Genomic DNA, 24,521 nt, shown 5'->3' on the forward strand with positions numbered 1-24,521 from the left:
TGTGAACCTTCTGAAATATTAGTTGTTTTCACATTTCAGATTATATATGGTGCCTTTTAGTGAACAAAGATAATGAGGTCTTAATTTGTCAAAAGCTGATCCACATTTAATTGCTGAAGATAGTTTTAGGGGTGTTTCTGAGTTTTACCATGACAGCTACTTAAGGGCACTGGCTTCGCACATATAAAGGCCTCAAGTTCAATGTGTGACATTTTGGGTAGTGGACTAGGAAAGGCCCCAATTTGGAAAATTGCTACCAGCCAGACTACCGATCAAATGGGATGGGATGCTAAATTAGAAACAATGTCAGGCTTAAAGAGAATTAAAAGGCATAGGTTTAACCCCTTCCTCCCCAGCCACTATCCTGATGAAATCTCCTTGCCCCCTGCAGTACTGCTAACTTTTGAAAGACAGCTTCCATTGGCAGCAATGGGAGAGGGCTCCCCACTCCCTCCCATTAAGGCTTAGAGCATGGGGTGATTTTCATCTAGATCAGGGCTGTCCAACAGGTAGATCCTGATCCACTGGTAGATTGTGGTGTGTCCGTGGTAGATCGTGGGACCCTTCCCCCCCCCAATGTTGACTTCCCCAAAAAAGCTCAACAACTTTGGTAGGTAACTGCCAGTTTTTTTTATAGTGGGAGTAGATCTCAGTCTCTTGAAAGTTGGACATGCCTGATCTAGATCATAGCTAAGGAGGGAAAGGTTAACCCCCCTACATGCTGTCATCCTAGTGAAAAATAACCCATGCTCCTACGTTTACAATTATGATTATTAAACTCATTTTAGCTTCTAAAGACACATTTCTAACAACACAGTTGGCTCCAAGTATAACTGTGCTACAAGTACAAATGGTCTCTCATTCTAGAGAAATTTATTTTGGAAACAAATAATTCAAAAGTTATATTCACTAGAAACTCCATCCTCCCTCCCCCCCAAAAAAAGAAAAAAAAGAAATAATGAACACCAAGAAGAAATGACAGTTATCTTCATTATCCCCTTTCCATAGAAATCTGGGTGGCTAGATTCCACTGCTGGAGTCAAGGGGGCTGAGAGGCTGAGCTAGCCAGACCTTTGTTCTGCTTTAGCAAGCCATTAAAAATATATACTCAAGTTCTGAAGCACAATCCATAGAGAATTAAAGGAGGGGGAGCAGTATTGGTCAGAAATGAGAGGCATTTTTCTTCAAGAAATATATTGTTACTATTCAACAAAGTGGATTTTTAAAATAAAAAGAACCATTATGAATCCAACTTCTTTCTAGGCCAAGAAAACACACATTTTAGCAATGTGATTCATGCAAAAAGACCTTCACAAGCAGCTTAAGCAATTGGCACCCCGACAGTTATGTAGACAAATGTTGGCACTATGGCAAAGGGTGAATTTGCAAAGCTGGTTTCTCAGAAAGCTTCCTGGAAACAGTGGGAACTGGTTGGATACATTGCCATTAAACCATAGCTTAAAATGAAGTATGGTTTAACGTGACATGTAAAGTACCTCCGTGTTTGAGCATGCATCTTCAGATACCTTGCCCTCCTAGTCAGCAGCAGACCATTTGAAAAGAATATTGGTAGGAAAGATAGGCTGTTGTCCTTCCACAGAAATGAGGTGGAGAGAAAGGAGCAAGGGACAGCCTCTCTTAGAGTTCTGCAAATCAGAAAGAGCATCTCACTACCACCAGTTTCGACAAACTTTACAGCTCTGGCTCTGAATGCCAAATTAGGGACGTCCACACACACCAAAATAAAAGTATATGCTCATTTTAAAATGCAATAATTTGAGGTTTAATGTTCAGTGGAAAATGATAAAATAACCATTGCAATTAATTAGAGGGTAAGATGGTTATTTTAGTCATATTAAGCTTCCATTAATATGCTGCAGCAGAACTTTGAATTAGTTAAATTACCGTTGTAAAATGGCATATTAAAAGTGAGACATGGTATTTGAAATAAAACAGGAATGTACGTATAAAATCAAAGAGCCTAAAATTATTTATCTTTGATTCAAACCTTTTTTTTTTATTAAAGTATGAATGCCTTTACATTGCTGAATAGTTTACATACATTGGAAAGCAATAAGCATATTATTTTCAAGAGGTGCAAGTCCTCCTCAGTATGTTCCCATGATCAATCTACATGCTGTGACACTGATCGCACACGCAGACACACATACACACACTCACACAAACATACAAAGTATACATATTCACACACAATGGAACAGACTGCTAGAGCTATCTGCTTTGATTAGCTTTCTTTTAAGGCTTCTGTAAGGTGCCCTCGTGCCCCTAACATTACCACGATGTATGAACAAGACTATATGTATAAAGGAGCAGCGTTATCTGCAACCTATTAATCAGCACTTGGCCTTTAAACATTTTTTTTTAAAAAAGAAACAAATAAACAACTTTCTCAAGTTATGAACCCTTTCATCTGTGACCAGAAAAGGGTTCTGGAAATATTAGTATGAGGTTTTGAATCACAACAAATAATCTGCTTTCAAACCTGATCCCTTTCCACTGTAAGACACCCTGTGATCAAATTGTGATACCCAAGGAAGTGGGGTCAATATGGACATAGATGGTGGCAAGACTGCTGTGGAACTAAGGGTCTCATACCATGCCAGAACTGAGGGAAAGCATGTGAGGCAGCTTAACTATTAACTATCCAGGATCTTTATTTTGAAGCTATTTATATACTGCTTAATTACCGAAGTTTATCATTAATTACCAAATTACAATCTCTCACAATCTTCAGCAGTGGTTCGGTCGTCCCAGGCATTCAAAAACAGTTCACAATCAGGTCCCCCAGCTCCCCAACCTGCCTTCTGGTATCCCTGCAAGTTTTTATTTAAAAACTATAGGGCTAAAGTGGAAAATGAGTGGCTGCAGGTACATTAAAAAGGTAAAATAAAATAAAATATAGCATATGATTATAGTGTGTAAATATAAGCATCTTTGAATATTCAAACTGTGAAATGTGAGTTTATGTAGATTTTCAGGCTGTTAATCTAAAAGACGGCAGGTAGCTACTTCAATCTGGAGACGGTCAACAGGATTAGCAGTAGGCCACCAAATTTCTTCTCTAGAAATGGATCCCATTTGCAACTGTATTAAGACTCTAGCAACAAATCCTAGAGGATTCTATCATTAGAATTGTTCACTTGTTTCAACAAGCAAAACTGAAATAATTTATTATCTTTATGAGACGAGCCTGAACTGTGAGGGCCAAAATGGGGCTGGAAGCTGTGGCTGAAGGTAAAATGGAAACACAAGTAAAAATGTTTTGTCACATTTTTAAACAGCAGCAGCAGATTTCAATGTGGTGCAGTTATTATAAAGATGCATATATTTTAGGGAATTTACTGAATTGCTTCTTTATTTTGAAAAGCTGATCAGTCACATGTTGGGCGCCCCATCACTCCCACATTGAACTGTTGCTTATTCATCTATATGCTTCTATTCCCAGGGCCATTTTCTGCTTTTGCTTAACCAGTAATGAGTTCAAGTCAGCCGTCGTCAGATTCCAATTCTTGAGACATTTCTTCAGATGAGCTATTCCTGTGGATCCGTCCATCACTCTTCATGCTATGGAAAGTCTTCTTAAAGGCCTCCATCATGGCATGAGCCAACTTCTTGGCCTCTAACTTGCTCTCGCACTCTACGGCATGGCAGTCCATTTGGTAGGACAAATCATCGTTGATCTCCCGATAAACCCAAGCAAAAATGTTTGGGCTGACATTGTGGTCGGCAGTGCAGTAAGCAATACGTGCAACTTGAAAGGTATCCATGTGGACAGTGGCCTCTCCTTTGAGGTCCAGATGATGAAGCCAAACTTGGAAGGGGCGGATTTCCAGAAGGGCATTAGCTGAGAAGATGTCCTCTCTGGCAAGCGTGTGCTTCTTCCACAACTCAATGACTGGTTTCTCCGTGCAACCTGACAAAAACTGCATCCCTGTTGTGGAAACTTTACCCAAATATGTAACCTAAGAAAAGAGATAGAAAGGAAATAAAGTTTGTCAACAGAAGTCTTTGGAATTTCAATTTCAACATGTTGTGATCTTTACACAGAACACCAATAGCATCACTTGAAAATTGTAGACCTATCTCAGTTCAAGCAATTTTTAGCTTGGGATTTTCAAAGTCTAGCTGATGTTGAATTAGAACTACTGAATTCACAGTACATCCAAATATTGCATCACCTGACAATTCTATTAAAAAGCTGAATATTCAGTTACTGAGTACATCCATATTAGTTTCGCAATGATCAAAATGTGCCTATTTTGTCTTCCAATTAGACTTATGTATGTATCATACAAGAATACAAAGATCTGAAGCAGCATTTTCAAATCTGAACTTACGTCTGCCTATCTTCCAATGATTGCTTCTAAATGTAGAAGTACAACAGAAGATAAGCACTCTGTTCCTACTAGCTCTCAAATTTTATTCCTGTAATAGTGCTAAAATAATACATTCCAAGTGAACTGGTGTAACACAGTGAGTTAATTATACAATGTTGTGCATGTTTAATCAGAAGCAAGGCTCAATGAGTTCAAGAGGGCTTGCACTTACTTGGGAAGTGTTTTAGGACTGCAACCTAAGACATGCTTAGTCAGGCATTATGCTGGAACAGGGAATCCTAATCAAAGTATGAGGCACTGAGTGGGAAGGTTTGAAGATAGTCAAACACACATAGAGACCCCCTTCAAAGCTTCTCACTCAACGTGGGAAGCTCAGAGCAAGCAGGAATGGCATACACAGCTCTATGGTTCCTATTCATGCTGGTATACGGTGTTCAGAGGTAATGCCTATACAAGCTACAAAGAGCTGCAAATCTGAACGCTCGTGGTTCGGTTCTTGTCTCTACCACCAGGTAGAAACCCATTAGGCGGGTCTCTGGCAAACTGCTCTCTTTCAGTCTCAACAATATGGGGATAATACTCATCCACTTCACAGGGTTGTTATAAAAACCACAGAATGATGTTAAAAGTGCTCTACAGATGCTAATAATTATTATTATGTACATTGTGTTGTCTTTTTCAACATCTCAAATTAAAATATGATCTGTAAAAATAACCAGATGGGCAGGGTAGAAATAAATTATTCCTACAACAACTACTACTACTACTACCACTACCACTACCACTACCACTACTACTACAGTCCAGTTCACAACTCTAAAATATATAGTTTGGAACTAGTTAGTTACAAAGTCGACCTAAGCAGTTGCTTTAGGGTGCCAGAATCTTAGGGGAAACAGTGAAGTAGCAGCAGATGCTGCATATGACAGAGTTCACTGGGAGTTTTGAAAGCAAAGTGGAAAGGAAATAGAGCCATAGCTAGTGCTGGAGGAGCGAGGGTCAAAAGGGGTGAAAGAGAATGGTATAGATAGAACAGGAGCTGGGCACAGAGATACATGCATGGCCAAGAGTTCTGCTTCATCTCTGGAAGAGGTTTGTGCTGGTGGGAAGTGGTTGGCATCATTTACCTATCCAGTCTTGGCCAAATTTTGAAATCATATTCTTTAACAATGAGTTACAAAGACTCTCCTCCTGCAAAAGAGGGGAGTGGTTGTGGGCGGGAGCCAGTCTCCGCCTCAAGCAGGGGGCATTAGCCTCCTGCCTCCTACTCACCTGGCTGGCGCACCACGCCCACGGGCAGGCACCCAACCAGGTGCCTTCAAAGGGGTGTGGACGACAGCGTAAATCGCTGCTGCGCCAGCCACGCGGCCTCACTCTTCGTTGTCCCGTCACGAATACGATTTGCCAGGCTATAGCTTTGAACCAAACATGACACTATAATTGTGCAAGTACAGTTAATGTGGTTTTTTTGGGGTTAAGTAAACAGCAGCCTTTGTGATGCTGGAGTTGTTTTAGGACCATTAGGGCAGAGGAGGGGGATTTTTATGTCCCTGAAAAAATCCCCTGAAAGGCAAACAACACTTTTGGAGAAGCAATTTTTGTCAGACCACAGCAGAAGCAGAAAGAGGCTACTATATTAAAAATGTGCACATTAATTGCATTCATGTAATTAGCATAATGTTTGGATTGGTCCATAGATATACTGCTACTCTTTTTTATGGGGTCTACTTTTTCCACATCCCAAGCAACTAACTGCCGTAAGAGTTCACTATAAATTTTCCTTTTCTATTTTTTGGCTTTAAAAAGTTCCTCATTATAAAAATAGCTTTGAACAGCAATGTGTTTACATTGTGCAAAATCATTAAATACTAATGTAACATGCAAGGACTCAGCATGAAAACAACTCTCAGAGTTTCTGCAGGAGTTGTTCGTGTCACATTCAGAGGCCCAAATAATTAAGAATAAGCTTACAAAATATTATTGGAAATCCATCCCGGTTCATTCCCTCTCTGACAAAATGCAAGGAAATCACAAAATGAAAAGCTTTAAGAAGCCTTCTGTAACGTCACACCTATAAGCATCTTACATTTGGGGGCAACACATGGAACTGCAACAGCTAAAATTGTTAACAAGGCTCTGGATTTTTAGTTTCTATCGCTACTCTAATCAATTAAGTTTCCATAGCCTTATGGTGTTACTAAGAGTTCAAGCAGTTCCCTTCCTGCCCCCTCTGAACAGTCTCACAGATGCTGAAGTTGTTGTAAGTTTCCGAGTCTAGAAAATAAGATAAATCTATAAACTGCCATGTTTGTAACCTTCAGCTTCTTCTCTGCAGAGCCAATCCAATACATTTCATTCTTACACGAGTTACCCAAAAGAAGTTTGATACCACAAACAGCAGTATGCATTGGAAGCCTTCTCTGAAATCCATGACAATTGTTGACTCAGCCCTCAGAAGCAAGGCCAGATTAAGGTGGTGGGGCCGCTGGTACAATCGCCAAAATAAGGCAGCTTCTCCCCAAAAGGAGCATATGAAATACAGTACCACAAAATTAGTCTTGAGGTATCTTAACAGACTAAAACATTTATTAAGGCATAAGGTTTTGTGGGCTACAAAAAAAGCCTGAAGAGTTTCAAAATTCTGAAACACAAACAAGAAACATTTGGGCTATCTTATGCAGCCTACGGCTCTTACACTGAACATAGGTAAAGGTAAAGGTACCCCTGCCCGTACAGGCCAGTCTTGACAGACTCTGGGGTTGTGCGCCCATCTCACTTAAGAGGCCAGGGGCCAGCGCTGTCCGGAGATACTTCCGGGTCACGTGACCAGCGTGACAAAGCTGCATCTGGTGAGCCAGCGCAGCACACGGAAACGCCGTTTACCTTCCCGCCAGTAAGCGGTCCCTATTTATCTACTTGCACCTGGGGGTGCTTTCGAACTGCTAGGTTGGCAGGCGCTGGGACCGAGCAATGGAGCGCACCCACAGCGCCACCCGCGTCCCACACTGAACATAGTGGGACTTAATTCTGAATATGGCACGACACAGATTGAGTACATAAGAAACTACAAGTTGCAAGCGTTTGCATGTTACCACAGATTTTTATCATTTCTCTAACATCAGAAATATGGATCTTCCAGTGAAATTGAAAGGGAGCAGTAGGTTCAAAAGTGAAATAATTTCTTCACACAGCACATCACGTGGTGCTGGCCACTGGCTTTCACACCCTTTTAAACGTGTTTAAACAAAGCAGGGTTTGAGACCCAAAGCCCTTTCCTGTTGTTAGCCTCCACAACTTCAGGTTATTTAGATTATTTAGAGGGAGACTGTCTCTGAACCTGGAGGTTCTATATATAGTTCTGGCTATATACTTGTATATTCCATATACAGCCGTGACGGATGTTCAGGTTCCAAAGAGCGTTCACAAACCGGAACACACACTCCCAGGTTTGCGGTGTTTGGGAGCCAAAACGACCGATTCACAAGGCATTCGGGATCCAAGGTATGACTGTACAAGCTTTCCCTCACCAGGTTTGGATGATGTCTACCTTTGAATATGCTGAAGGAAGAGAGAAGAACGACAGAACAGGGTTCTTGGCCTCATGCCCTGTGTATAAGCTTCTTGATGCATCTGGTGACATTGTGGAAAGCAGGATAATGGACTAGATGACCTTTGGATTGATCCAGTCTGGTTACTCTTATATTCAAATGAACTCCCCCATCACCACTATTTAAAATAAAATATTTGTTTTTATTTATGGTTTGCCAGGCCCCAATTTTTTACTAATCCAACCTCATTGCTTCAAGAACCGAAGCAAACTCCACTGTTCTGAAGTAGCAATATTTTTATTTTGTATACTATACAACAGACAGAAAAATAAAGCTTTTTTACCCCACTTGTCATTGTTATTTTGTACACCATCACAAGCCTTAATATGTGAAGTCTATCCCCGTTCAGATTATACTTAGCCAAATGAGAGGCACATTACCTCTGTAAAGGGAAGTCCAGGACTGTTTGCAAGAAGGCATTCAAACAGATCCATGCTGCTCTCTGACTGCATGCACCTGTTCCCAAGAGCAGGTTTTGGTCTATGTTTACCTGCGATTGGAAGCCATTTTGAATCCATGTGGACAGAACCTTCCAAAATTTCACTGATTTCTGTTTTATTTTGGTTTCTTAGAATTCCCAAGCAGTGCCAAGTATGAGGCTGCTAGCATTTTATAAGCCACCATTGCTGATTTCTGTAATGCTTTGTTCTTACAACTCATGAATTTCATATAGCGAGGGAATACTTTTTTAAAAGCACAAAACACATAAAATATCCATGTGTTATACATATATTCTATCAACACACCATAAAATAACATTGAGAGCTGCGTTTTAGCAAGATTAATTCTTCAAAACCAGTAAAAACGACAGAAACCTGTACAATTTAATAGTCACCAGGTAGAAGAATCATCCGAAGTGTATGATATCCATTTCCTCAACACCCACAGGTGTTTGGTTCAGTGTGACAAGCAATTGCACAAGGCAATCCAGTTGTGGGGAAGCTATATATATATAAAAAAAATCAGAGCCCTTGCAATACACTTTGCTGCTTGAGAAGAAGGAAAATAAGTTGTTTCCCTTCTCCATCCCACATACAATAACCGCTCAGACCGGCAGCTGAATCTGCTTTCACTTTGGGTAACCAGACAGCATCCTCATCCACACTCAAATGCAGCATATGAGCTGGAAAGCATAGGACAGGTTGCATGGCACATACAGCTCTGCTTTCCAGCACCTTGCCATCAGTGACTTCCCACTCCTCCTGACCCCTGCTCCCTCCAACAAATGCTGCAATGCAGACATGATGGCCGTGTGTGTCACATGAGCCAAGCAAGACAGGGCATGCCAGCTGGAGTGGGTAGCCTGTGCATCTGCCTGCCCACTCAGCCAAGATTTCTCCTCTGCAACAGTGCTGATTGCGATGCATTGGGAGAAAACTCGCTGAGCCAGCTAGCACAGGCCAGCAACAAGCCATTAGTGTTGATGCTGGGGCAGCAGCTCAAGAGAATGGGAATATCTAGATGATCCCATTGTTTCCCTCCCCAGCAATCTCTCTGCCTAATGGTACTGTTGGAACCACAAGTCATAATTCAGTGGAGTAGGATAGTCAGTGGTGACGGTGGACTGCTTTGTTTTGTATCACACTTCTCAAAAAGAGATCCAGTATAAAGTCCTAGTCATCAGTCTTGGTGTACAACCAACGCCAATTTCATGTGGGCGAACAGTCAAACCTCTCACTGACTTTTTTGAGACTCTGAAAGATGATTTGTCTATTATATAATCTCTTAGTAGGTTTAGTAGATGATAGGTGTCATATGATATAGGAAGCTGAGGGGGCACACCTAAACAGCATTTTATTAAATTTCAGTAATAAAGAGCTTTTTATTATCTCACTATTCTCCACATATAAAAATATTGCGTTATTATATGCTGTAGTAGGTTGAGATCTCCATATAGTTTTTCAAAGGGTGTGTAAAAAGAAGTCATCAGACGCAACTTTCCTGGCATACTAAAGTTGTCTATATTCTTTTTGCCCTTTCTCCTGTCAAATGGGATTTTCTATCCAAGTCTTTTCCCTACTGGCAAGCTTCTACAATGATCTCAAACACAGCTGCACTTTCAACTATTAATAGTTATTAGGTGCATGTGAATATGCTAACCTTTAGGGGGAAAGCAAAATCCATGTCAAGGAAGATTTCATTTCTCATGTAAACCTTGTAACAGAGTATGAATATTTGACTCAAGGTGCAATCTGCAAAAAGACTGCTGTATCTAGAGCTTTTGTTGTTCTTTTTCAGCAGGACTGGTGAAAAGGCTATTTGGCATACAGAGACTTAGAGTGAAATTTCATCCTAAATGAAATCTGTTAAGTTGTGGGTTGACATAGCCGACGACACAGCAATTTCTCCAAATAGCTCTTTATTTCATAAGATGGAATAGAACTGACTGCAAACAGCTCAGCCGGCCTGCTTTTATAGGCAGCCGGCTGTCAACATTGTAGCAACAACAGCCCAGAGTTCCCGCCTAAAATAACTGACGTGGACCTGAGTGAAAACTATCTACAGACCTGAGTGAAAACTATATACAGTATCCCCCTGCTGGCCCAGGGTGAAACTTCACTACATAACACCACTCCCCACCGAGATAAGGCATTAGTTACAATCGTGATGGTTTCCTTATATACAGCACTACGCATAATGGTTCAATTAGGCACAAAAGCATATCGGTTACATTTCCCATACTTAGACCAACAGTGATACATGTCCAACAACATAGTCCTTTAAATAAGTTGGGCGCTTGGGAACTCTGCCAGACCGCCGGGGACTGGTAGCCAAGTCCGGAGGGCCACACAGTTCTTGCTGAGGCTGTGGTGCGACCCTAGGTGGCGTTGGAACCAACTCCCCTGGATCCGCTGCTGTGGGTGGAGCCTCCGCAAGTGGAGTGGTCTGAGTCTGTGGTAAGTCTGGCAGACCCTCTGAAGCGGCTCGGTTCGGCTCCACGCTGGCAGTTTGCGAGGGAGGTGTAGGTGGGGCCTCGCCATCTGTACGTGTCTCTTCTGGAGCCACAAGCGCAGTTGGGGGCACCTCGGTAGTGTCCAAGTCCCCAACCCTGCGCCTAAGCTGGTCTATGTGCCGTCGCCACAAGCGTCCGTCTTCGAGTGCCACCTGGTACGAGCGAGGTCCAGTGACTCCCACTACTATGGCTGGCACCCAAGGAATGTCCCCCACATAGTTCCGGGCAAAGACCTGGTTTCCTGGGACAAATGACCGTGGCGCATTGGCACAGCCTGGGGGTTCAGCCACGGCAAAGTCCGGGTGTAGCCGGTCGAGCGGTGACCTGAGGCGGCGGCCCATAAGCAGTTCAGCAGGACTCCGCCCTGTGGCCGCATGAGGGGTGATGTGTTGCACGAACAAGTATTCGGCAACCTGCTCATGCCAGTCTCCCCGGTCCAGGCGCGCCAGTGCCTCTTTTGCCGAGCGCACCATTCTTTCCGCTTGCCCGTTGCTGGATGGATGAAAAGGTGCCGTTAGGGCATGGCGGATGCCCAGTCCCAAAAGATACCGCTCAAACGTGCCTGACGTGAACTGCGGTCCGTTGTCAGAGACAAGGACATCAGGACACCCATGCGTTGCAAACACGCCTCGCAGCACCCGGATGACAGCTTCGGTAGTGGTGGAGGGCATCAGGGCGACCTCCAGCCATTTGGAATAGGCGTCCACCACTACCATAAAGGTCCGGCCGTGAAAGGGGCCAGCCAGATCGATGTGCACCCTCGACCAGGGTGTCTTTGGCGTCTCCCAGGTGTGTCCCTTAGCTGCCGGTGGTGCAGGCCTCGACTCTTGGCACGCTTGACAGGCGGACACCCAGGCAGTGATGGCATCGTCCATATTAGGCCACCAGACGTAACACCGAGCCAACGCCTTCATTTTGACAATTCCCGGGTGGCCAACGTGCAGAGCCTCCAGGACGTGCTGACGGAGTCCCTGGGGAATCACGACGCGGTCTCCCCACAGCAGACAGCCGCGATGAGCTGAGAGTTCATGTTGTCTCGTTGCGAAGGGCTGGAACTCCGATGCAAAAGGCCCTTGTGGCCACCCCCTCCACACCCAGTTGAGCACCCGGCTGATGGTGCGATCCTGGGCAGACGCGGAGGCCACAGTGGCAGCCGATACAGGCGCAGCCGGAAGATCCTCAATCAGAAGGAGCGATGAAGCTGGAGCCGGGTCTTCCACAAATGCTGGAAGAGGGCAACGGCTGAGGGCGTCGGCATGGCCCATCGATTTCCCCGGGCGATGGATGAGCCGGTAGTGGTAGGCAGCCAGGAAAACAGTCCATCGCAGCATGCGTGGCGAGAGGACCGGTGGAGTTGGACGATCACTGGCGAGGAGGCCCAGGAGTGGCTTGTGGTCAGTGATGAGGTCAAAAGTCCTGCCATAGAGGTATTCATGGAACCTCTTCACTCCAGCCACAAGTGCCAGTGCCTCCTTGTCGAGCTGGCTGTAATTCCGTTCCGTCGGAGATAGCGTCCTGGAAAAGTAGGCGAGCGGTGCTTCTCTTCCGTCTGGAAAACAGTGACTAAGGACAGCACCGATGCCAAAAGGTGAGGCGTCGCAGGCAAGGACCAGCGGCCTGGATTCACTGTACTGTACCAGCACACTGTCTGATGAAAGGAGAGCCTTGACCGCGTTGAAGGCCGCCGTCTCCCGATGACCCCAGGCCCAAGGCGTCTTAGTGCTAAGGAGTCGGTGAAGAGGCTCAGCCACTGTGGCTTTGTGGGGCAGGAACATGTTATAAAAGTTCAGCAGCCCCAGGAACGCCTGCAACTCCGTCTTGTTCTTTGGGGTGGGGGCCTGCTGGATAGCGTGGATCTTGGATGTGGTCGGGTGAAGGCCGGAGGCATTGATAAGATAGCCCAGGAACTCTACCTGTGGAACGGCGATCTGGCACTTCTCCCTCTTTACCTTGAGCCCGGCCTCTTGGAACCTGGTCAGCACGGCACGGAGGTGCTCGAACAGCTGCTGGTGTGAGTCTGCAGACACCAAGACGTCATCAAAATATGGTACCACGCTCGGAAGCCCTTGCAGGAGACGCTCCATAAGGCTTTGGAAGATGCCCAGGAGCCACACTCACCCCGAACTGCAACCGGCGGCAACGGAATGCCCCCCGGTGGGTGACGATCGTCTGGGCTTCAGCAGTGGCATCATCGACTGGCAGTTGTTGATAGGCTTGGGCAAGGTCCAGCTTAGCGAAGACCTTACCCTCACCCAGGGAATGCAGCAGGTGTTGGACAACAGGAACCGGATAAGCGTGCTGCTGAAGTGCCTTGTTGATCATGCACTTGTAGTCAGCGCAGATTCTCACCGACCCATCTGGCTTGACAGGCGTGACGATGGGGGTTTCCCACTTGGCGTGGTCAACCGGCTCCAAAACTCATTGGGCGATCAGTTTGTCCAGTTGTTCGTCCACCTTAGCCTTGAGAGCAAAGGGAACCCGGCGTGGCTTTAGCTTGATGGGGGCAACTTGTGGATCAAGGCTAAAGGAGATGGGCGTACCTGTATATTGCCCCAAGGTGCCGTCAAAAACCTCGGCAAAGTCTTTGACCAGACCCTCAGTCTCTGCGTTAGAGATGCAGTTGATGCCGGTGACTTCCAGGCCGAGGGCATCAAACCAGTCTAGCCCTAGGAGGCTTGGCCACTGACCTTCGACCACCACCAACCGGAGCAGGCCCGAAAAATCCTTGAAGGCGATCCGGAACCGGCCAACGCCTACCACGGGAATGTCGTTTCCCTGGTAGTCTCTCAGGTGTACGTGGTGAGAGTCGAGTTGCCTTTTGGACACTCTGGGTACCAGTCTTTTGATGGTGCTCCATGACACGATGGACAGGGCAGACCCGGTGTCGATCTCCATGTCACATGGAGCTCCTTCAATGAGCACCGTGACGTTCAGCTTGCGTCGCGTAGGCGAGTCGGTTTGGCCAATCGTGGTTCCAGACGGGCAGCGGCAGTTGGTGAGAGCGAAACAACTTTCCTTGGCAGACTGGAGTGAAGACTTGGACTTGCGAGTCGATGAAGGGGGGGTGTCAGACGGAGCCGATCGGCAGACCGTAGCGATGTGGCCCCTTCTGGAACACTTCCTACAGATGGCGTCTCTGAATCGACACTTGGCACGGGAATGGTTGCCTCCGCAGCCGGCACATTCCGGTTGGCCCTTGGACTTCTGTTGGAACTTCCTGCGCTCCCGCTTTGTCTGGTGCACGTCATCGCCTTCACTGGAGGATGCCTCATCACTGCTGGCCTCTTCATGATGCACCGGAACTGGCTCCCTAGCAAGACGCGGGCTGCTGGACTTGCGGATTTCCTGGGCGGAGCGTTCAGCAGCTTCTGAGGCCACAGCCTCCTCAATGGCTTTCTGCAGCGTGAGGTCTGGCTTGGCGAGGAGATGGATGTCCCGGACCCCGCAGATGATTCGATCCGTCAGGGCATCGTCTAAGTCTCGGAACTCACAATGCATTGCAGCCTGTCGCAGGGCGGTGGTGTAGTTGTTGATTGACTCCCCCTCTGCCTGGCGTCCGGTGGTAGAACGCATGGCGGGCAGCAATCTTGGACGGCTTTGGTGCGTAGTGGTTGCGGAGCTTCTCTTGGATCGTGTCCCATGGTGTTGCCTGGACTGCTTCAGGCGCAACCAATGCTCGGGCCGTCTCAAACACCTCAGGCCCACAGAGGCTGAGGAATAGGCCCCGCTTACGATCCTTTGATACTGCTGTCAGCTCGTTGGCTTGGAGGTAGCAGTCGAACCGAGCGAGGTAGGAGTCCCATGATTCAGAGGCTGGCGCAAACGGCGGTAGAGGCACAAGTGAAGCCATGATTCCGATGCCGGCGGCTATTAATTTAAACAATAACATGATTTATGCATCAAAATCAACCTGTTTGCAATACATTTGACAAACAGAGGATGACTGTAACTCACACTACAATACCAATGGTGTGGAAAGGGACTGTGAGGCTGCACCCTTGGCCCTACCACCACTCATACACAGGTCAGAACTTGGGGGGCAGAGGGGGCTCATAGGCAAAGGCCTACAATTTTGAGGGCGCCTACCCCAAGTCCCACTGGTAGAGGCGAAGGGGGGTCCTTTGGTAAAGATTATTGCTCATGCATGGCTCTCCGCTCTTGCTGCCCCATCCCACCATCTGAGAAGGAGAGGAAGCCTTTGAGAGACTACTCTAGGGTCATGGAACCCTGCATGACTGAGTTCCAGGATGTGGGGAAGCCTACATCTGTAGGCCTTCCTGCTTTTGTCACCCATGCTAATATGTGGACAGCAGAGGAGGCAGTCACACGTCATTGGGGATGGGGGCAGAGGTATAGCCCAGAAGATGCATTCTATGTGCTTTACGTGTCCATGCAAGTAATATGTGAAGAGTTTGTGGCTTCATGTGGTTTTGCTTCCATACTGCTGAGCTCTCAGCAGAACATAACTAAGAGAGGCTAGAAGACAGACCTGACTGTGAATCATGCCTCTTTATTCTGACCTTGGACAGAGAGTCTCTTGTGTGTCTCCAAAATGCCTCAGATACCTTTTCAGGTATGACTAGTTGTGACTAGGCTTTAGCACACCCTCTAATAAATAATAATAATAATAATAATAATAATAATAATAATAATAATAATAATAATAATACCCTGCCCATGTGGCTGGGTTTCCCCAGCCACTCTGGGCAGCTTCCAACAGAATATTAAAATACAATAATCTATTAAACATTAAAAGCTTCCCTAAACAGGGCTGCCTTCAGATGTCTTCCAAAAGTCTTCTAAGAGAAAGTCCTAAGAGAAGCCTGCCTTGCTGACCACTCTATTGGCCTCTAACCACAATATAAGACTTTCCTTTTTGAGCAGGATTTTGGTGAAATGGTTTCAAGTTCTTGGAAGCTGTCTTAAGTGTTTTCTCTGCTGCTTTTAGACTCTTGCTTTAAACTCTGCTTTTCTGTAGTTTTTAATTCCCATGATCCCCAGTGAGTCTTTCCTAAAGTTCTGATTAAAATTTTAAATAATCTGACTTCAATCAGACTTCTGGAGGCGGCGCGAAGGGTAATGGCTGCCCTTTCCTAACTGGGAAGGGAGCTCCGTCCGAGAACGGGTCGCCCGCTACGGCGAAGCGGAGACCCACATCGGAAAACTGCAGGCAGCAGAAGCCTGCAGTCTTGGGACCCGGCGGGCGCCAGGCGCAGCCCCCAAAACGTTGAAGGAACCCCGTAAGGGGCTCCGGATCGCGGAGGAGGCTGCGGCGCTGAGGGTCGTTCCGCAATCGGCGGAGTGAAGCCGCGGAGCCGTTGCCGGTGAGCGCTGACCTTTCTTCTTGTGACTGCTAAAACTGGAAAGGAAGAAATTCGTGAGTAAATGGGACTTATACTTTTAACACCCCGAAAACCCTGAAATTGGCTGAAAGCGGATTGACGATAAACAGGAAGTCCGTCTTCCGCTAACACTGAACTTGAAAGCAAAGAGCAGGAGGAGTGGAGACAAAGAGCCAATTTTCAAACTGACAGATCTGGCACCTATTTAACTATCGCATTGGGTGGATTAAGGACTAAAATTTGCTACTTTTTATTGGACCTATATGGAAACAAAGATACCTCTCTTCTGTCTGGCTTTTGGATACAATTAAAAGAAAGAACCCAGGCGCGGGTTTTGCCTGAGTAAGTGGCTGTCAGCCTGCAAAGCTGGATACTTAGATTCAGAACTTTGAAACATTCTGAGCTTGAACTGGTAACTTTGAAACTTTGGCTGTCTAAGCACTGATGGAAATATTGATGGGTTTTTAAGCCCTAACTCTGCCAAAATTTATATTGTGGAGATCTTTGGACATTGAACTGTACTTATTGATTTGATTTGATTTGATTTGGATATCTCTCTCCCTAAAGACATTATAAGCTCCCCCTAGAGGCATTGGGAATTAAAGCAGTGACTTTAATTTACTTTCTCTTTCCCGGCCTCCTGTTTGAATGTGAACATCTGGGTTGTTGCTTTCTCATGGGAACATTCAAAGTTGACCTTGGCTTATAGATAGCTCTGGAATGAGTGGAACAAGAAAAAAAGGGGGAAGAACAAAACAAGCTACTCTAACGTTATCTGCAGTCTCGCAGCGTAGATCATCTGTGCCTACTTTACCTTCTACTTTACCTCCTGAGGCAGAAGCGGCCTCCCTTCTTCAGTCAGGGGAGGGGGAGACTGAGGAACTGCAATTGGAAGAAATGGCCACAGGAGGAAGTGGCTCTATTTTGGAAAAGATCTTTGAAAAATTGGAGGCTCTGGACAAAAAAGTTGATCAGCAAACAGCAAAAATTGACCAAAACACAGAAAGCCTGAACAGACTAACTGGACAAGTTGCACAGAATGCTCAATCTATTGGAGAACTAAAAGAGGCTGTAGGTGAAAATCGGAAATTGGCTGAGGAGACCAGCCAAAGAGTGGGCCAGCTTGAAAAAGAAGTGAGACCACTCAGCAAACAAGTAGGGGAACATCAGATCTACTTTTCTATGACAGAACTTCGGAACAGGGAGGCCAACTTGAGGATACGTTCATTACCAGAAGTGGAAGAAGGCAACCTAGTCGAATTTTTAACTAAAGAATTTTCCAAGTTTTGGAATTTACAAGAAGAAGATTTTAAAATTGTATCTGCTTTTAGACTTGGAAGGCTTATAAGAAAAGAGAAACCCAGAGATTGCCTGATAATATTGAGATCAAAGGAGGAAAGGGACAAGATTTTGGGCCTGCACTACGGGAAGTCACTGGACATTTTGGACAGAAGAATTGAAATTTACAAAGATATTCCTAAACAGCTATTAGATCTCAGAGCAGAATACCAGGAACTAGCAAAACTGTTAAGGAGCAATTCGATTATCTTCAGGTGGGAGTTCCCTCAAGGAATATCGTTTACTTTTAGAGGGAGAAAGATTAAAATCAGAACATTAGAGGACAGAGACAAATTTTTGGCGGCACACGGAGAGGATCTTCACAAAGGACTTGGACTGCCTTCAGGGCCTGAACCTTCAGGGGGAACAGCACCCTCGGATCCTGAAAACTCGGAAAATAAAGCACTCCCACAGCAAGAATAACCAGATTTTTTCAGGATGTCTCTGCAACTTTTGAGTTGGAATATAAATGGATGTAACATCCCAGAAAAAAGGAAAAAAATTTTTCACATATTAAGAAAGGAACAATTGGACATTATTTGCCTACAAGAAACACATGTGACTAGGCTCCACAGAAAAGTGCTAATAAACAAGAGACTTGGTCAGGAATTTATATCTTCGGACAATGTCAAAAAAAGAGGTGTGGTGATTTATGCAAAAGAGAGCCTGTCACCTAAATTTCTGTTTAAAGATGAACATGGCAGAATCCTAGCAATAGAAATACAGTTCCAAGGCGAAAAAATTTTGATATTAGGAATTTATGCCCCAAACGAAGGAAAATCGGAATTTTACAAGAAATTGCATGAGACTATGCTGGACTATCTGGACTATGACAACATCATCATGATGGGAGATATGAATGGAGTTGCTTCAACAAACATGGATAAGTCACAGAATCAAAATGTTACTAAAAACGGAAGATTACCAAAGACTTTCTTTGAAATGACAGACAATATGGACTGGATTGACATTTGGAGAGTGAGAAACCCCTTGGGAAGGGAAGGAACATTTTTCTCTGAGGCCCAGATGACATGGACAAGAATCGACCAAATATGGATAACTAGAGGCCTGGCTCCAAAGATCAGAAAGGTGGAAATATGCCCAAGGACATGCTCTGACCACAATGCCCTGAGAATGGATATGATATTGACTTCAACAGGTTCCTTCAGATGGAAGATGAATGATGGCCTGTTTAGAGACCAAGAGATTATCAAGAAGGCCCAAAAAGCACTAAAGGACTATTTTGAGATTAATATGAATACTACAATTGAAAAAAGAACTATCTGGGACGCGAGCAAGGCTGTAATGAGGGGGTTGCTGATACAACAGAATACGATAAAGAAAAGAAAGCAAAACGAAAAGAAAGATAAAATTTTGGAAAGAATTAAGGAATTAGAGAAGAAGTTAAGATCTAATCCAAAATCCCAGCCGATTCTAAGAGAAATCAAACTTCATCAAGCACAATATTCAACATTGATAAACCAGGAAATAGAATGGAAAATTAAGTTAATGAGACAAAAAACTTTTGAATCGGCAGATAAATGTGGAAAACTGCTAGCCTGGCAGTTGAAGAGGCGACAAAAGTTAAATACAGTGACAAATTTAGAGATAGAAGGAAGGAATATCCAGAACCCCGGAGAGATTAGAAAGTGCTTCCAGAGATACTTTAAAAAATTATATACCCAAGGGCCACAAGACGAAACCGAGATTAAACGATTCTTGGCATCAAATGGACTAGCAAAACTCTCAGAAGAAAATAGAACAATTTTAAACGGCAAGATAACACGACAGGAGATTGAGCAGGCCATCCAGAATATGAAACAGGGCAAATCGCCAGGACCTGACGGGCTGACCTCCAAGTATTATAAGACATTGAAAGACTATTTGATACAACCACTAATGGAGGTCAGCAATGAAATCATGGAGGGAAAGAAGGCGCCGGAATCGTGGAAGGAGGCTTTTATCACATTGATACCAAAATCGGAAACTGAAAAGAACCAACTCAAGAACTACCGCCCCATCTCCCTTTTGAATGTGGATTACAAAATATTTGCAGATGTTTTGGCAAGTAGATTCAAGAGGGTTTTAAACAAAGTAATTCATAAGGACCAGGCAGGCTTTCTCCCAGGTAGACATATGTATGCCAACACTAGGAATATTATAGACATATTGGAACTCTTACAAACAAATATAAATACAAGAGCAGTTTTAATCTTCATAGATGCGGAGAAGGCCTTTGACAACATTTCCTGGAAGTTTATGAAGGGGAATTTAAAAGAAATGGGAGTGGGGCGGGGGTTTGAAAATGGGATTGATGCAATATATTCAGAACAGAAAGCAAAATTGATAGTTAACAATGTGGTTACAGAAGAGTTTAAAATTGAGAAAGGGACACGACAAGGCTGCCCGATCTCCCCGTTACTGTTTATTTCAGTCCTGGAAGTGCTCCTGAACATGATTAGAGGGGACCAGCGGGTGGAAGGGATTCAGGTCGGAATGAAACAATACAAGCTTAAAGCCTTTGCAGATGATCTAGTTTTAACACTACAGGAGCCAGAATCTAGTACGAAAAGAGTTTTACAACTGATTCATGACTTTGGTCGAGTGGCTGGATTTAAACTAAACAAGCAAAAAACTAAGGTGTTGGGGAAAAACCTGACGGACACTGAGTCGGAACGGTTTCAGAGAGAGACAGAGTTGACTGTGGTTAAGAAAGTGAAATACCTAGGGGTAAATATTACAGCTAAAAATTTGAGTCTGTTTAAAGACAATTATGAAAAATGTTGGTCTGAAATTAAGAGGGACTTGGATAGCTGGTCAAAACTAAAACTTTCCTTGTTAGGACGAATAGCTGCCATCAAGATGAATGTATTGCCAAAAATGTTGTTTTTATTTCAGACACTGCAGATTGTTGACAAAACGGAGTGCTTCCGGAAGTGGCAAAAAGATATCTCCAAATTTGTCTGGCAGGGCAAAAAGCCCAGAATTAAGTATAAGATATTAACAGACGCAAAAGAAAGAGGGGGCTTTGCCCTGCCAGACTTAAAACTGTACTATGAAGCCGCAGCTTTCTGCTGGCTAAAAGATTGGCTACTTCTTGAGGACACGGACGTGTTAGATTTGGAAGGTTTTAACAACGCATTTGGGTGGCATGCATACCTATGGTACGACAAGGCTAAGATTTATAAGGTTTTCAAGAACCATATTGTCAGAAAAGCAATATTTAATGTTTGGACTAAATACAAAGACTTACTAGAGAACAAAACACCGAGGTGGCTGTCCCCTCTGGAGGCTAAGGCCTTAAAAAGACCCAATATGGAGGCCAGATGGCCGAAATATTGGGAAATAATAGAAAAAGATGGAAATAATTGGAAACTGCAGAGTTTGGAAAAAATGAAAGGTAAAGTGCGAGACTGGCTACATTATGCTCAGATTCAAGAAATTTTCAAGAATGATAAAAAGTTAGGATTCCAGGTGGAGAAATCGAAATTGGAAACAGAACTGTTAGAACCTAAGACGAAGGTATTGTCAAAAATGTATAACTTGCTGCTGAAATGGAATACACAAGACGAAACGGTGAAATCGGCTATGATAAAGTGGGCACAGGATGTTGGGCATAATATTATGTTTGAGGACTGGGAAAGGTTGTGGACCACCGGGCTGAACTTCACTGCATGTAATGCACTGAAGGAAAATGTAATGAAAATGATATATAGGTGGTACATGACCCCAGTGAAACTGGCCAAAATATACCATTCGTCTGAGAATAAATGTTGGAAATGTAAGGAAAATGAAGGAACATTCTTTCACCTCTGGTGGACTTGCCCTAAAGTGAAGGCCTTTTGGGAAATGATATACAATGAGTTAAAAAAGGTGTTTAAGTATACCTTTATCAAGAAACCAGAGGCCTTCCTTCTGGGTATGGTCGGCCAGTATGTGTTAAAGAAAGATAGAACATTTTTCATGTATGCTACAACGGCGGCAAGGATACTCATCGCTAAGAATTGGAAAACCCAAGATCTACCCACGCTGGAAGAATGGCAGATGCAGCTGATGGACTATATGCAACTAGCCGAGATGACAGGCAGAATCCGCGACCAGGGAGAAGAAAGGAGTGAAGAGGACTGGAAGAAATTTAAGATTTACTTACAAAAGCATTGTAATTTGGTTGAATGCTAACAAGGTTGCCAGATCAAAGATAATTGTCTATCACTAAATCATATTTTATAAGTTATATTTTGAGTTCAAACAAAATTATTGAGTTTGTGAACATTTAATAATTTGTTTTGAAAAATTTTATTTTTAAATGTGCAAGTGGAAGCGGGAGGCGTGAGGGAGTCTATGACAGAATGAAAAGATGTTAACAAAGGTATCATTTGTTAAATATGTATTATTATGGAAAACTTAATAAAAAATATTTATAAAAAAAAAAAATAAAATTTTAAATAATCTGGTCCACAGATTCCACCTGTTTGTGCCAGTGGTTCCCACCTATTATTTGCAACACCTGCATAACTTTTCCCATGAAATCATCAGTTAAAAAAACAAAACCCTAAACAAAACTCCCAAAGGCAATCACTACATTTAGGCTGGATCTAGACACATCAAAGAAGCGTTTAAAGTGTTGTGAATTTAAACAGGGAAAACAGTTAGAGACAGACAGGACTCCATGTCGCCATCTGGTGGCACAATGTTATATCACAATACAACACATATAAATCGCTTTTTCTTTACCAGTCTAGCTGAGTCATAGAAAGAGGCACTGAACCACTAGTCTCTTGTGAGTAACAGAGACTTAATGCACACACTAAGGGTCAAACTGGATGCAACAGCAGTTCCAGTATTTTCATTTTCCCAGGTTTTATTAAAAATAAATAGCAAATAGAATATTTTAATAGGTGGCAAATCTAATCAGGATCACAGTGTTGGGGTAAAAAGCTAGCCCTTTGTTCTCCAGCAGTTTCCCTATGAAAAGCACTTTCCCAAAGCTGATACTTGCCAGTGGAAGAAGATGCACAGGGAGGGGACCTTAATGTTTTCCTGCTGTAGGGAAAATAACAACAACAACAACAACAACAACAAATTATATTTATACCCCGCCCTCCCCGGCCAGAGCCGGGCTCAGGGCAACTAATACCAGTAAAATTACAATAACAACATAATAGGAAAAAAACCAATTTAAAATACAGGTTAAAATGCAGCCTCGTTTTTAAAAAATAGCAGATTGGGGAACAATTTCCATTGCGGAAATAGCAGGCAGTGGAAGGTTTAACCCCTTCCTGATTAAATTCATCTCCCAGCTGCTGTTCAAGTGTTAAAAACAGAAGGATATCTGATATGGCTCTTCCATGTCACCTTGAGAGACTTAAAAGAATCACAGTGCACAAGGGACTCTGGATTGAAGCAAATGCATTTTTAGTTCAACTGAACAGTTTCATAATCTATACTTCTTTTTAGCACTCCTGCTTGCTACTTGACTTTCATTTTTGTCTATGTTTTAGGTTATTTTCAGTAGCTTCTAGTTGTTAACAATGCAAGAAGTGTGAATTCCTTAGCCTACTGCAAGATTAATGACTGGTTGACTTTTTTTTTTACATAACCAGTTCAGTGTGGCTCGCCCTATAATCACTTGGGGGCAGAATTAAAATGTGGAACAAAAATATATAATTTATTTAGCCAAACATTTGTTTATTCTACTCCTCTAAACATTGGTTGCCTTTGCAGACTAATTAGCTAAGCTGTCATTAGAGGAAATACTGCTCACTTTGGACCAAGATGAGATTCAGAAATAGCAATCACCAAGAGAAGGGCTTATTACATTACACTAGAGTAGATGGGGAAGGACATAGCTCAGTGGTGGAGCACAGGCTTTGCATTAAAATGACCACAGCTTCAAATCTAGGCATTTTCAGGTAAGGCTGGGAAAGACCCTGAGCTCGATAGATCAATAGTCTGACTTGGTATAGGGTAAATTTGTATGCTTCAGTGAGTCTGGAACAAATAGCTCCCTGGCAGGGCATCTGCTGTGCCTGCAGACGGTCTCAGCATCTCCAGGTAGGGCTGGAAAAAGCACTCCTGTCTAAAACCCTGGAGAGCTGCTACCAGCCTGTACACACAACAAGGAGCTAAATGAACCTATTGTCTGATTCAGTACAAGGCTACTTCCTATGTGCCTTCATAGTCACACTTACACTGGAACTTAAGCTGTACTATGCCATTATTTTGTATGATTGCACAAGGGCCAAATTATTAATACAGAGCTTCTGAATGCAAAGTTTTGGTGAAGAGTGGGCCGATGGGGAACTGAGGGGTCCCAGACAGAGAGGAATCTCAGAAAAAATTACAGGCTTTCCAGCAATATTAGAGTTCTGCAAGACCACAGAAAGGCAAGAGGATACTTGGCATGGAATGGGGGAGATGATTCCTTAGCACTCCCTGTGCATGCCAGAGGCCTCCAGACAAGTAAGTAATAGGTGCAATCTATGTTGCACATACCTGCCTCATAAATTTCCAGAATAAGCATGCAACCTCAAGGAAGTACAGATTCTGGTGGGAGAATAATTTGCCTCATTTGTACATCATAATACATGCTTTCGTTCTGTGTTCCCAAAAGCATACATACAAGTTCACTAAAACTCTCTGAAAATCCAATGAACATCATCACATTTAAAAAAGAAATGTGTAAAAATATGTTCGAAATTGGGAGGGGGGGGACCAATGACAACAAAGTAACACAGCCTGCTTTTAACAGTACCAATGACATCACATAATGCATCGGAAGTGGGTTACCAAGGAGATACGGTTCAGTCTAGCAAGCAATTCTGAACACCTTCTTCATGGTTCAATGAGAGTTGACAGCATTCAGTGTTTGGAGTGTGTGTTTTTGAAAGAAAGAAAGAAAGAAAGAAAGAAAGAAAGAAAG

General features: G+C 43.8%; 1 protein-coding gene across 1 annotated transcript in view; it reads right to left on the minus strand.

The window, feature by feature from the left end:
• Positions 1 to 1,987: 1,987 nt before the first annotated feature.
• Positions 1,988 to 24,521, minus strand: part of PID1 (phosphotyrosine interaction domain containing 1) — a 101,000-nt gene continuing 78,466 nt past the window's right edge. The window contains exon 3 of the mRNA XM_083738629.1: positions 1,988 to 3,983. Within this exon, the coding sequence (XP_083594755.1) occupies positions 3,507 to 3,983 (477 nt within the window). The 3' untranslated portion in view covers positions 1,988 to 3,506. The remainder of the gene's footprint in view (positions 3,984 to 24,521) is intronic.

Source organism: Podarcis gaigeae (assembly GCF_964106915.1).
Source record: "Podarcis gaigeae genome assembly, chromosome: 5".
Classification (NCBI taxonomy): Eukaryota; Metazoa; Chordata; class Lepidosauria; order Squamata; family Lacertidae; genus Podarcis; species Podarcis gaigeae.